Source organism: Triticum urartu, chromosome 7, assembly GCF_003073215.2.
Source record: "Triticum urartu cultivar G1812 chromosome 7, Tu2.1, whole genome shotgun sequence".
NCBI classification, from domain to species: domain Eukaryota; kingdom Viridiplantae; phylum Streptophyta; class Magnoliopsida; order Poales; family Poaceae; genus Triticum; species Triticum urartu.
The window spans coordinates 703,413,004-703,427,553 of NC_053028.1; the positions used below are offsets into that span (position 1 = coordinate 703,413,004).

The window sequence follows — 14,550 nt, forward strand, 5'->3', positions numbered from 1 at the left end:
CTTGTAGATCGCTAAGCGGAAGCGTTCAAGTGAACGGGGTTGATGAAGTCGTACTCGTCGTGATTCAAATCACCGATGATCAAGTGCCGAACGCACGGCACCTCCGCGTTCAACACACGTACAGCCCGATGACGTCTCCCATGCCTTGATCCAGCAAGGAGAGAGGGAGAGGTTGATGGAGATCCAGCAGCACGACGGCATGGTGGAAGTAGCGGGATTCCAACAGGGCTTCGCTAAGCGCTGCGGGAGGAGGGAGTTGTGTCAAGGGAGGGAGAGGGAGGCGTCAGGCCTTAGATTGGTTTGCTCCTCCTTTTTCCCCACTATATATAGGGCCAAGGGAGAGGGGGAGGCGCAGCCCTTGCCCCTTCCTCCAAGGAAGGGTGCGGCCAAGGGTGGGGAGGAGTCCATCCTCCCCAAGGCACCTCGGAGGTGCCTTCCCCTTTTACTCTTTTTCCCATCTCTTGGCGCATGGGCCTCTTGGGGCTGGTGCCCTTGGCCCATATAGGCCAAGGCACACCCCCTACAGCCCATGTGGCCCCCTGGGGCAGGTGGCCCCACCCGGTGGACCCCCGGGACCCTTCCGGTGGTCCCGGTACAATACCGATGACCCCGAAACTTGTCCCGATGGCCGAAACAGGACTTCCTATATATAAATCTTTACCTCCGGACCATTCCGGAACTCCTCGTGACGTCCGGGATCTCATCCGGGACTCCGAACAACTTTCGGGTTACCGCATACTAATATCTCCATAACCCTAGCGTCACCGAACCTTAAGTGTGTAGACCCTACGGGTTCGGGAGACATGCAGACATGACCGAGACGTTCTCCGGTCAATAACCAACAGCGGGATCTGGATACCCATGATGGCTCCCACATGTTCCACGATGATCTCATCGGATGAACCACGATGTCAAGGACTTAATCAATCCCGTATTCAATTCCTTTTGTCTATCGGTATGTTACTTGCCCGAGATTCGATCGTCGGTATCCAATACCTAGTTCAATCTCGTTACCGGAAAGTCTCTTTACTCGTTCCGTAACACATCATCCCGTGATCAACTCCTTGGTCACATTGCGCATATGATGATGTCCTACCGAGTGGGCCCAGAGATACCTCTCCGCTTACACGGAGTGACAAATCCCAGTCTCGATTCGTGCCAACCCAACAGACACTTTCGGAGATACCTGTAATGCACCTTTATAGTCACCCAGTTACGTTGTGACGTTTGATACACCCAAAGCATTCCTACGGTATCCGGGAGTTGCACAATCTCATGGTCTAAGGAAAGGATACTTGACATTAGAAAAGCTATAGCATATGAACTACACGATCTAGTGCTATGCTTAGGATTAGGTCTTGTCCATCACATCATTCTCCTAATGATGTGATCCCGTTATCAACGACATCCAATGTCCATGGTTAGGAAACCGTAACCATCTATTGATCAACGAGCTAGTCAACTAGAGGCTCACTAGGGACATGGTGTTGTCTATGTATCCACACATGTATCTGAGTTTCCTATCAATACAATTATAGCATGGATAATAAACGATTATCATGAACAAGGAAATATAATAATAACTAATTTATTATTGCCTCTAGGGCATATTTCCAACACCCTTTGTGTTGCATCTTTAGTTTAGTCCAGTTTTGTCCTCGCATATGTTCATCTTTCCGTTCATCAGATTCGATGGGAGACTGGTGCAGCTGCGAACAAGTGCAGCCAGACAACTCACTAAATACTCCATCCGTTCACAAATATAAGATCTTCTAACTTTTTTTTGTTGAATCAGATATACATAAACAAGTTTAGAGTGTCTGTTCACTCATTTCAGTCCATATGTAGTCCATATTGAAATATCTAAAACATCTTATATTTGTGAACGGAGAAAGTAGTATTTTTGCGGTGTTTTTAACTATTGTTGTTTATACTAAATTTTCATTTTTTTATTGATCAGAATAGAAAGGTCATTGTTGCGTTTTGGTTCAATATATGTATTATTTCTGTTTTTATTTTCTATACAAATATACAGGATTCAAGCATTGAGAGTATCAAGCGCACCAATGGTTGGAAGAGCTAATCCATCCACTGAGAGCCCTGGGAAGCTTTCCACAGGCCCATTGACTAATGCATTAGTAGTATCAGATATTCCATCCTCTAATTGTATTGCTTATCTCCTTACATATATGTAACTGAGGGAAAATATGACTTTGTAAGGATGTTATTTTACTGTATCTTGCAGAGAAGTTTTGTCAAGATTAGTACAGTAGTCAGTGTCATGGAATGCCATTTGGCTTCATTTTCCTTCCATGGTCACCTTTTGGCATATTGGTTGTCATAAATGCTAGGTTGTAGACTTATGATCAAATTTATGAGATGCTACAAAGATCTTGGTAGACATGAAACCAAGAGAATGGCCAATATCATCTAGAAAAAGAGAATGGCCAACATGACATGGAAATTATAGAAGATGACAGTTACCAAAAATGATCAATAGTTGGTTCGCCTACATGATGGTTGAGAAGTTCTTTCACTGAAAATAGGAATTTATTTCTTCCAGGTCTATATATTTGTAAAAATACTGGAAAAATAGACGGGCTCAGCAACGCGCGCCAATCATGATCTAGTCAAAATATCAAGATTGACCTTGTCATAGGGCTTTTCGTAATCCAACTTCAAGACCATGCCCTCTTGGTGATTACATGAAAGCAGATTGGAAAGATTCAACAATCTATTCATTAACAGCTCTCGAAAGATGGAAATTTCCAACTCAAGAAAGAAAGAAAGAAAGATTGAAATTCCACATACTTCTTTTTGTCAAATCATATGCACGCACATGACCAAGAAATTACATGTACGCAGTTAATGGACAGGGATATATTTGTGTGTAGGCAGCTTATGGAATCTTCTGTGCCGGGGAGACACGCAACTTGCTTCCATTAATTATGTTGATATATACATACCGGTCGATGTAGTCGATCACGACCGTTACATGTACGCCGAGCTCGATGATGCATGCATGCAAGGCTGTCTTCGATCGACACCATATGATTTGGAAATCTTTTTGGACGGTACGGAAATTTACGGCTCGGAGCTGGAATTAGTGGTGCAGCCGAGCGCCGGTGGCGTCTAATACTCTCTTCGTCCCAAATGTCTCTTTCTACTACTAGTTTTTAATATAAAATATATTAAAATTGAGATACACTTATTTTGGGACAGACCAAGTATGTAGTACACTGTTTGTATGGAGGAGGATGTATGCCCTTTGAGGTCCGTGTAAACTTAATTTTGGCAAAACACGTATGATCGATCTTATCGATGGCGAAGCAGAATTGAGATATTTTCTAGGATGTGATCGACCTTTCCCCCTACCTCCACATAGATACTCCCGGAGAAGTCTATATATATATATGGTCGAAAAAGTTTGGAATCTCAGGCATGCGACGTTCTTAGAGCACATACAAATGGAGGACAGCATCTCCCACTACTACTCCGTCTACCTCGGCTGGGCTCTCGTCCTTGCGTCACTGGCGCTTGCACTTAGGCGCAGGAAGGCGGCAAACAACGGCCTGCAGCTCCCGCCGGGGCCATGGCAGCTGCCGATCATCGGAAGCTTGCACCACCTCGTGAGGCAACTCCCGCACCGCGCCATGCGCGACCTGGCGCGGCGCCACGGGCCAGTCATGCTGCTCCGGCTCGGCTCAATGCCCACACTGGTGCTGTCGTCGCCAGACGCGGCACGCGAGGTACTCAAGAACCAGGACCTGGCGTTCGCGACGCGGCGGCTCACAGCTACCATGGGCGTCCTCACCTACGGCGGCCGGGACATGATCTTCGCGCCCTACGGTGACTACTGGCGCCAGCTCCGCAAGATCGCCGTCACGGAGGTCCTTACGGCGGGACGCGTGCGCTCCTTCCGAGCCATCCGCGAGGAGGAGGTCGCCACCATGCTGCGCGCCATCCAGTCCGCCGGTCCCGTGGTGGAGTTGCGCGCGCTGCTGTCCGCGCTCATCTCCGACGGCACGTTCCGCGCCGTCATGGGCAACCGGTGCGACTCCAAGCAGCGGGACCTGTTCCTGCGTGAGCTTGACAGAATAGTCCGCCTTGCCACCGGGCTTAACACGGCGGACCTGTGGCCGTCATCGTGGCTTGCCGGACGGCTCAGCAACGCCCTACGCCGTGCCGAGGAGATCCATGCCAGCGTGTTCGGGATCATCAAGGGCATCATCCACGAGCATCTAGAGAGGAGGGAGGAGGGCCAGGGCGGCGAGGAGGACGCGCTGGACGTGCTCCTCAAAATACACAAAGACGGTGTCATCGACATGGTTGCCGTCGAAGGCGTCATCTTTGTGAGCATCCGATCCAAATTGTATATCGCCGTGTCTTCTAACCCCTCCTTATCAATATTGATTTGACCTGCGCGCAGGACATCTTCAGCGCCGGGAGCGAGACGTCGGCGACGACACTAGAATGGGTGATGGCGGAGCTGATGAAGAACCCAGCAGCGATGGTGAAGGCGACGGCGGAGGTACGGCGAGCCTTCGAGGGTGATGGCACGGTCGACGAGGGCAAGCTCGGCGAGCTCCCATACATGCGCCTGGTCATCCGGGAGACGTTCCGTCTGCACCCGCCGCTGCCGCTGATGCTCCCGCGCGAGTGCCGGGAACCATGCAAAGTTCTGGGCTACGACGTGCTCAAGGGCACGCAGGTGATCGTCAATACCTGGGCACTAGGCCGCGATGAGCAATCCTGGGGGCCCGACGCGGCCGAGTTCCGGCCGGAGCGCTTCGAGTCTGGCGCTGGGGTTGACGTGGACTTTAGGGGGACAGATTTCGAGCTGCTGCCGTTCGGCGCTGGGCGGAGAATGTGCCCCGGGATGGCGTTCGGCCTCGCCAGCGTGGAGCTCCCGCTTGCTAGCATGCTGCTCCACTTTGACTGGGAGGCGCCGAACATCTCAAACCCGGCCGAGTTCGACATGACAGAGCAATTCGGTGTCACCGCTCGGCGGAAGGCCAACCTCCTGCTGCGCCCTTCGCTTCGCGTGCCACTGCCAACCTCTCCACCTCTTTAAGACCCTTCTGAGTGTACATGTACGTACTAAGCGTAGAAGTAATAGAGGGGAGATTGGTGAAACTGATGTGTTTACTGCTTGAGCCTTGTGGGAGTACATATAGGCAGGGGCTGAGCTGTAGCAAATGTCGTTACCCAATGCACCACTCTAACAAGGCATACATTTTTTATGCAACGATGCATTGCATAAAGATGTATTTCATTACTTGTAGCATACATTATTGAATATAATATAATTGAAGGTGATTTGTAAACACAAAATTTATGTTAGAAATTTAGGGTTTGCGGTCTACCCCCTAATTCCTCTGCGCTTATCCGTGGTGCCGCTCACAATTCGCATATCTGAGGCTAGGGGGTAGGGACCTTCTTATACTGCCTTTCCAAAGAGTTCATCTCTTATACAGATAAGATTCCTAGTCTTTTCAACTAGTTTTCCGGATAGAGTCCAGATCAAATTACCAACCACGATCAAATTTGTCTGTTAACGGATTCTACCCGTTGTGTCCCCGGAGCACGCGCTTGTGAGCAACGCGTCATAACACAGTGTAAATTCCTCTAATTACGTAGATCAACATTAGGGATGTAATCTAACTGTACGATCTAGCTCCTTCCAATCATTAGTGTACCCGGATAGTCTTTCCAATATAAATAGTATATTGTATTCCACTGATAATCGACCAGCTTCCTTAAGCATATATTACTTAAGTACATTCCAACAAGTAACAACTCCATGCTAAACATGTAAAGCAATTCCATGTATAAATACATGTATAATTCCATATGAGGTATTCCGAATATTAATAATTCTAAGTAATTTGAATATAGTTGCAGGACACATAATTCCAACAATTTAGCCATCAAAATGCTTACAATATTGATAAAACAAGGGACATAATTATTTGAAAGAATGTCTCACATTTCCAAATTCCAACATACATTGTCGGACAACAAGGTTCAGTAACCTACAAGATACTAATTGAATAAAACGTACTAATAGAACATAATAAACTGCCCAAATAAAAGTAATAAATGGCTAAAAATCTGGAAATTACCTTAAATATGTGTTGGAGTATAATGTCCAGCCCTCTGCCATGGTTCGGACCTTTGGATGAGTTGGATGGAGCATGACTTCAATATGGTATTAAAGCAGAGAGGTTTTGAGTTTAATACCCTGCCAACACAGTATTATAAAAATGATTTTTTATTGAACTACATCAAACCCACGTCTAAGGAATAAAATAGTCTAGACTTGAGGATGAGTGTTGAAATATATTGCCCACCTTACTCCGTCAGTTCAGACTAATGGGTGAACCGGTTAGGTGCATAACCTTGAAACGAAGAGGTTCAGGGTTCGAAACCCAGTAAACGCAATTAATAATCAACCACTTGAGCATTGGTGACCAGTTTCATAGCAAAATACACCTTAAGACTAGTCACAGTGGGGAGTAACTTAGAGTAGTAACATGCATATGTTAGTAGTCTATGTTAATATACCTCCACAGTGGGTAGTAACATATGTGTTGTGTCATGCATCACTTCATTTATTAGGTTGTAGACTCATCTTTTTTCTTGATATGTATGATGTTATTGTAACTAGCTATGTTACCACATGCCTCTCTTTCTTCATTAATTACATGCCACATTATCTATTTTGTCTAAATAAGTGTGATGTTATATGTTACTCTCATTGTGGATATTCTAAGTAAAGTTATAACCGTAAAAAATGCGCCGGGGCACTAGTGCTGCCACCTGTTTACGCGGCGGCGACGCATATGGTATACTCCCTCCTTCCATCTATATAGGGCCTAATGCATTTTTAAGACAATGTTTGACTATTGATAAGATTAATAATACATAAGATGTATAATGTGAAAATTATATAATTGGAATCTCCTTTCACATACTCCCTCATTCCATCTATATAGGGCCTAATGCGTTTTTCGAGGCTAATTTTGACCAAATGTTAGAGCAACAATATATGACATGCAACTTACACAAAGCATGTCGTCAAATTCGTATGTGAAAGGAGATTTCAATGATATAATTTTCACATTATGCATGTCATGTACTATTAATCTTGTCAATAGTCAAAGGCCGTCTTGAAAAACGCATTAGGCCCTATATAGATGGAAGGAGGGAGTACGAATTTAACGGTATGCTTTATGTAACTTGCATGTCATATATTATTACTCTAACATTTAGTCAAAGTTGACCTTGAAAAACGCATTAGACCCTATATAGATGGAAGGAGGGAGTAGGCTGGCTTCGTATGTGTAACGCATCTAAAGAATGGATCGATGGATCCCCAAAAAAAATTCGATCGATGGATGATGGACGCGTACGTGAGGAGTGGATCGGCACAGCGAAATCTCTTGCTTTTCTTTTTGGGCCACTGCGGAGTGACCCTTATGATGCACCGGCCCTTTTTAATAAATAATTAAACTGGATCGTTGTCCTTGGAAGTGGAAGTCGAAATCATAATGGTGCATGCAGCAGCTCCCGAAGCGATTGACTCTCGATCTCCCGAAATAATTAAACGCGTGGGTTCGTAGTATGAACAGGCGCGAGGAGAAGCCAGGCGTTTCGCTCCATCATCTTCTCGGTGCTATATATTCACTGGTGTGCGACACCACTTGCATTCAGCTGTTGCAGATTCATCAATCCATCATGTTCTTCGCGGGTGAATCGGTCATCTACTGCGATATAGGCTGACCTCATGGGTCCTTCCCACCGTCCCCACCAATGTCCACGACACCGACAGCGGGTACCACTTGCTCGTCGTCGAAGCATTCTCGTTCTTTCCCTATGCCAATGCAAAACCCGTCGAGTCTCGCCACTTTACCATCGGAGGCCATTGCTGGTGCATCGCCTACAATCGCGATGCCATTGACGAATGCATATCATTTCGTCTTTTCCTCGCCGAGGATGCCACTTCAAATCCAGTAAAAGCGCACTGTGAGTTTAGTTTAGTTGACGAGACTGAGAGGCATGTGTCGTTCACGCCGGCGGCACGTATCCATCGACGCAAAATACATGAGTTCCGAGGCCGGGACGGAGGCTGTGAAAAGTTCGTCAAAAGACAGTTCATCAATGACAATATCAGGGGTGACAGTTTCACCTTCCGGTGTGACGTCTGGGTGGCCCCGGGGATGTGATAAAAACCATCGCTTCTTCGTTCATGGCGGTGCCTCCATCCGACATGCAACAAAACTTCAGCAGCCTTCTCCAATCCCGAGAGGGCACTGACGTTGTTTTTCGTGTCCGTGGTGCGACGTTCGCCGCTCATCGGTGCGTCCTGGCGGCCCGCTCTAGTGTGTTCAGATCATTGGTCTTCGGCCCAAAGAAGGAAGGCCCGTCCTCGACTGCCTCTGACGTGCAGATAGAGGACATGGACGCGGCGGTGTTCGAGGCGATGCTCGGGTTCATCTACGGCGACTTGCTGACCATGCCGTCGGTGGTGAAGTATGAGGGCGTCCTGGTGCAGCACCTGCTTGTCGCGGCAGACAGGTATGATCTCCGGAGGCTTAAGTTGATGTGCGCGAACAAACTGTGTGCGCACATCGGCATGGACACGGCGAAAACTATCTTGGCCCTCGCCGAGAAGCATGGCTGCGACGGTCTGCAGAACTCGTGGGACTTCGATCATCTCTGCAGAAGCTGTCCCTCCGTTATGAAGTGCATCGTCCTTGCCATGCTGCCGTCTAAGTAGTAGCTCATCTTTGATGCAATGGCTATTTATTCTGTATTTCGTTAACTCCGCTGGTGAATTGCAATATCCAGAAATACTTCCATCGTGTTGTTACGATGCAGCCATATTGATGTAGTAATCTGCAATAAAAAAGATTGAAGCTTAGCAATCAACAGTGCCAACAAAAAAACACTGGGGAACATAGCACCAGTCTGCAGTCTGATCAGTAGGGACATCATGGAAATAATCATACAGAAAAAAAACATTAAGCTGGTGATTCATCTCATCGCAGGCCGGCCCATCGCAGGCGCTTCAGGTGCCTGTTTGCAAAAACATTAGTAATAGCCGCCTGAAGCAGCTTGAGCTGCCGACGACACAGTTTGGTCCGGCCCATGATCTCCACGCGGCTCATTTATTTTCTGTTACTTTTTCTCTTGTTTTGTTTCGGTTTCCATATATTTTCTTTCCTTTTTTCCTTTTTTTCCTTTTTTTCCTTTTCTTTCTTTTTATTTCCTGTTTCGTGTCTTATGCAATGTTCATTGCGTGTATTAGAAATTGTTCAGCGAATATACAAATTTTCACTGTGTTGTTTGAATTTGTACTGTGCATATCACAACACAAAATTTTCAATGTGTATTCGAGAATTATCCAACATATTTTAAAAAATGTTCAATGCGCATTAAAAAATTGTTCAATGCCTATGTTCATATTTTATTTCAAATATGTTCATGTTATTAAAAATGTTCGTCGTACATTACTAAAATGTTCAACGGATTTTTGATAATTTTCACTACGAGGATGCCGCCGCCACACCACCCTTGCTTGGACAGCTGGTTTTCAAACCCATCCCAACCATAGGACCAATGGCCTCATCAGGGAAGGATTCAAAGAATCTTTATTAATCGTCATCATCGTCGATGCCAAAACCAAGAGGATGAACAGCCTAGAAACCTAGACCACGAGGGAGTAAATCATCATTCCTCTTTTTGTATAATGTGTGTGGTATAGATGAGGAGAGTATATGTACACAATTTCCTATAGACAACGACCGCCTGTGCTACCGCCTCGTGTGCTTGATTCTAACATGTGATCTTGCAGCATGCCCTTGTGACCTATCTATTGAGTTTGAGCACCGCTTATGATACTTTGAGTTAAATATACTGCAGCTGCCCTAACTTGTCTGACACGGTTAGTTTGGGGCCCAAACATGAAAGATAGAAACAAAAATATTGGTGTCATAACTTGTTCGGACATTCAAATACAGTGCCTCTGCACGTATTTCACCTTATCGAGTGCCTTTGTGGCATTCCAGCGTGTCCTTGGGCAACATGACAGTGGGTGCAGGCGCAGGACATGCTCTGTGAGCTGTTCGTGCTGCTTTTGTATGGAAACACCCCTGGACTTTAATTAATTGCCTCAAAAAATACCCACGAAGCTAGGGTGGAGGGAATTTGAACCAGGGATCTTCTCATAGCCTGACAATTAAGCGGACCACATGGCCACCTTTGGTTTGCGTTTAACTACCAGCAAGCAGTTTATATAGTTATTTTCTAATTTTCTTTGAGTGAACTTTCTGTTTAGTTTTAATGATACATAAGTTTTTCCATATGAAAAGAATAAAATGATTATCAATATGAAATTACTGTTTATTTTATATCTTTATTCTATTGTAATTATTGTGTACTTTGAAAAGACAAATATGAACTTTTTCTAAAATTTATGTGGATTAAAAAGTTGAGCATATATTAAAAACACGGTGAGCATTTGTTTTGAAGTACACGTTCAAGTTCATTTTCAGATTATTTTAGAAAATTCTTATCGTATTTTTAGAATGTGTTGAACTTGTATTAGAAAATTATTCTTAGATTTCTACAAACACGATTAACATGTTTGTAAATTTCTAGAATTTATTATTGTTACACAATAATGTTTAATACATGTTGAGTAGTTTTCAAAAATACAATATTGTAAAATTTTTATAATTTCATATTTTAAAAATACAATGAAGATACACAATAACTGTGCGTGCTTGTGGTCCTGAATGAAGATATATAAATTTACACAATAATTTTTTGTATACTTTCAACTTTTAAAATACACATAAATTTTTGAAAAAGTTCATGTTTATCTCTTCAAGTTACACAATAATGAACATAGAATAAAGATATAAAATAAAAATATGTATATTGAGAATCATTTTACTTTTTTTCATATGGGAAAATTTATGTATCATGAAATAGAAAAAGAAACTTCACTAGAAAAAACAAAGTGGTACTTGAAAAAAAAACTGGTAGAAAACATGTGTAGAACGATAGATGGAATCGACCATATAAATTGCTAGCTAGTACAATTACAACGCATGGCCAGTTGGTCCGCTGGTTTGTTAGGCAACCAGGAAGTCCCTGGTTTGAATCTCGCTGTCGATTTGTTAGGTGTTCGTTTTTGCGAGAATCTATTAAAGTCTAGGGGCATTATTGTAAAAAAACCAAAGCCCACAACCGTGGCCCAGCAAGACACTGGCATGCCACCCGGGCACTCGATACGTCGGCATATGTCTAGAGGCACTGTATTTGAATACCCGGGCAAGTTACAACACCATTTTTGTGTATTTTTCAATTTAGGCATCAAACTGATTGTACGATTCATGCCGGACAAGTTAGGACACCTGCAATGTATTTCACTCCCATACTTTCTATCGGATTTCTGTACGACACGTGTTAATAGCCATCCATCGCTTTAGTTCCATGTGTTGCGGCCATCGACCACAACTTTGTACGAGAATTGGGCGCGACATTGTCGAAAGCGTGGTGACTTCTCGATCTCTTGGCGTGACGCTTCAAGTGGAAAGGGGATGCCATAAAAGTGGAGTCTGTGATGTTGGCTCGTCCTCCTTCTCCTCGATCTCTTCTCGTCGCGCTTAATTAGGAGTTAAAGTCAATCTCCGACGTTGGAAGTGGAAGCGGAAGTCGAAGGCCAAAAAGTGGAGTAGACGAGTAGACACGTAACGCAGCAGCTCCCGATGGAAGAGACTTTCGATCTCCTATAACATTTTTTGAGTAACAATAACTAATAACTAATTAAACGTGCGTGCGTCCAGCTAGGAGGTGTGAACACGAAGGAGAATCTGAGGCGCCACGCTCCATCATTTCTCACTGGTACTGCTACGGTATATATTTACTGGCCTGCCACAGGATGCATGGGCTCATCCATCACTTGTAGACTAGTCCATCATGTCCTTCTCTGGTGTGTCGGTCGTCACCAACGGCAAGCTCCATGACGGTTCCACCATGAACGCCGGCGCGGCCAGCGGGTACCATTTGCTCGTTGTTGAAGGCCACATGGGTACGCAGCAATTAATCAGGTCTCGCTACTTCACAGTAGGAGGCCATCGCTGGTGCATCTACTGCTACCCCGACGGCCTATCACTTCAGATTTGCCTCTACGAGGAAATGTTAACTACTGCAGAGCCCGTGGGGGCACAGTTCGAGTTCAGTCTCGTCGATGACACCTCCAAGCAAGAGTCCGCACGTATCCATGGCAACAAAATATTCGAGTTCCGTGGCTACTCCCACCACGGGTACGACAGGTTCATGACGAGGGAGGAATTGAAGAAACACCTAAAGGACAAGGACAACAGCTTCACCATCCGGTGCGACATCGTGGTCAAAAATCCGACGTGGAACACGTCTCCATTCATCCTAGTACCGCCGCCCGACATGCCATGGAACATCTCCGACTTTCTCCTCGCAGGGGAGGGCACCGACGTGGTCTGCCGTGTAGGTGATGAGACGTTCGCCGCCCACCGATGCGTTCTTGCGGCCCGCTCTACAGTCTTCAGGGCGGCGCTCTTCGGCCCGATGAAGGAAGGCACGTCGTCCATAGCTGCCGTCGTGCTGATAGATGCCATGGATGCAGCGGTGTTCAAGGCGTTGCCACTACAACACGACTCACATTAGAAGGCGTTTTAAAATGCCTCCCAAAGTCTCTAAAATGCCTTTAAATATGTTCTGGGGCGTCTTTGAAAATTGCTAGAAATGGTCGTGAAGGGCCAGCAACGGGAAAAAGTAAATAGTGGATCGGGCCTAGCTAAGCGCTTATCTATTTCCTATAGGTCTCCTTTTTTTTATTTGAGGTGTGAAGCGCTTATTAGTCCCTCCTCTCACTACCTTCAGTTGGGCTGTTACATTGTATTACTTGGGCTGAAATGGACAGGCCCGTTAGCGCAGGCTCCTTCTCTCGTAGCTGTTATCCTGAAGCAACCTGATTGCCCTGTCTTTTTAAGGTGGTCAAACTACTGTTCCCTAAGCAGTATGGGACTAAAACTGCTTTGGCTGAGACGCAGCGAACGAACTGATTGGTCAGCACCGCCGCCAAAATACATCTACTCCATCATATGAATCTTCAGGAACCATGCATCATTAGCTTCGCCTGTTCAGGTTGAGATAACAAATTCGTTTAATTTTGTTTTCAGCAAGTGACGAGAGGCAGATTTTTCGTATTTCTCTCCCAACTCCGGCGACACGTGTACCGGCGACCATAACTTCTATATTTCTTCCCTGCTCAGAGACAATGAATCATCGATTTTACACCGCTGGGCCTTGTCGGATTGTTCGAACACAGCACATCTTGTGTGTAATGGCTGATCACCGACCAGTACACCAAGGTAGCTGTCTGTACTCCAATAAGAAGGGACGTCTTTTAACATATATATACACAGGCATGTCTCACGGTCCAAAACAACGTTACCGTCTTCTCCAGCGCCGGCGTTCGGCTGCCTCGACGTTGCGATTAAATGGCGACACCCGCGAGCGAGAGTCTCATTCATGCACATAGCAGCAGCTCGGCCACCTGCGATCACCACCTTCATTCCGAGGCAATTTTCTAAAACGCCTTCATAGCTCATCAATCCGAGGCACTTTCCTAAATCGCCTCCATAGCTACATCAATCCGAGGCACTTTCTTAAATCGCCTCCATAGCTACATCAATCAGAGGCAGTTTCCTACAACGCCGCCATAGCTGCATCAATCCGAGGCACTTTCCCAAAACGCCTCCAAAACTGATCAATCCGAGGCGTTTTCAAGGTGCCCTTAAAAAAATGCCTTCAATCAACGACCGTGGTGTAGTGTGTTAGGGTTCATCTACAGCGACTCGCTGCCAGTGCCGACACAGGATGAGAATGAGGGCGATCTGCTGCAGCACCTGCTCGTCGCGGCGGATCCATATGATATCACGAGACTGAAGGCGATGTGCGAGAAGAATCTGTGCGAGCACATCGACGTGAGCACGGTGGCAACCATCCTGGCGCTCGCCGACCAGCACCGCTGCGATGGTCTGAAACAGACGTGCTATCAATATCTCCGCTGCCCGGCGAACCTGAGCGCCGTCGTGGCAACGGACGGCTTTGATCATCTCTACAGGAGCTGCCCGGATCTTATGAAGGACATGATGCTGGCCATGCTGCCGCCTATGTAGGAGCAGTTAAACGTGATGCATTTGCGTGCTCTTCTATATATTATTGTATCCTTGATTGTGACATGGAAAAGTGATGTCGCCTGTTTAAGCATTTCATCTTAATGCAATGGCTCTGCTCTTATATACAACTATTTTGTTATCTTTTGATTTTACCCTTGATTGTGAAATATAAAAATGTCCTTATTTGGTCTACATAAAAACATTTCATATAAAATCAGACGCACTACTTCCATAGATTTGCTGCGACGCTATCATGATGACATAATCTGAATATAAAAATTCCTCTGAAACTTACTTGCTAATCTTATGACAAAGG

The 14,550-nt window shown here is 45.5% G+C and overlaps 2 protein-coding genes and 1 pseudogene across 2 annotated transcripts; all 3 read left to right on the top strand.

Annotated features, from left to right (window-relative positions):
• The first annotated feature begins 3,422 nt into the window (after nucleotides 1–3,422).
• LOC125525155 (desmethyl-deoxy-podophyllotoxin synthase-like) lies at nucleotides 3,423–5,319 on the top strand. Its single transcript, XM_048690175.1, has 2 exons — nucleotides 3,423–4,352; nucleotides 4,430–5,319. Exons 1-2 carry the CDS (start codon nucleotides 3,468–3,470, stop codon nucleotides 5,072–5,074), a joined length of 1,530 nt encoding a protein of 509 aa, XP_048546132.1. The 5' UTR covers nucleotides 3,423–3,467; the 3' UTR covers nucleotides 5,075–5,319.
• Nucleotides 5,320–7,403: 2,084 nt separating this feature from the next.
• On the top strand, nucleotides 7,404–8,782 carry LOC125519491 (annotated as a pseudogene).
• Nucleotides 8,783–11,991: 3,209 nt separating this feature from the next.
• On the top strand, nucleotides 11,992–14,234 carry LOC125519492 (BTB/POZ and MATH domain-containing protein 2-like). Its single transcript, XM_048684288.1, has 2 exons — nucleotides 11,992–12,689; nucleotides 13,886–14,234. The coding sequence occupies exons 1-2, from the start codon at nucleotides 11,992–11,994 to the stop codon at nucleotides 14,232–14,234; spliced, it is 1,047 nt and encodes a 348-aa protein (XP_048540245.1).
• Nucleotides 14,235–14,550: the final 316 nt, after the last annotated feature.

Excerpts from the sequence above, each read along its gene's own strand:
- LOC125525155 (XM_048690175.1), top strand. The coding sequence starts at position 3,468 with ATGGAGGACAGCATCTCCCACTACTACTCCGTCTACCTCGGCTGGGCT. Across the intron at positions 4,353-4,429 it reads CCGTCGAAGGCGTCATCTTT|GACATCTTCAGCGCCGGGAG; the intron begins GTGAGCATCCGA and ends ACCTGCGCGCAG.
- LOC125519492 (XM_048684288.1), top strand. The coding sequence starts at position 11,992 with ATGTCCTTCTCTGGTGTGTCGGTCGTCACCAACGGCAAGCTCCATGAC. Across the intron at positions 12,690-13,885 it reads GATGCAGCGGTGTTCAAGGC|TGTGTTAGGGTTCATCTACA; the intron begins GTTGCCACTACA and ends ACCGTGGTGTAG.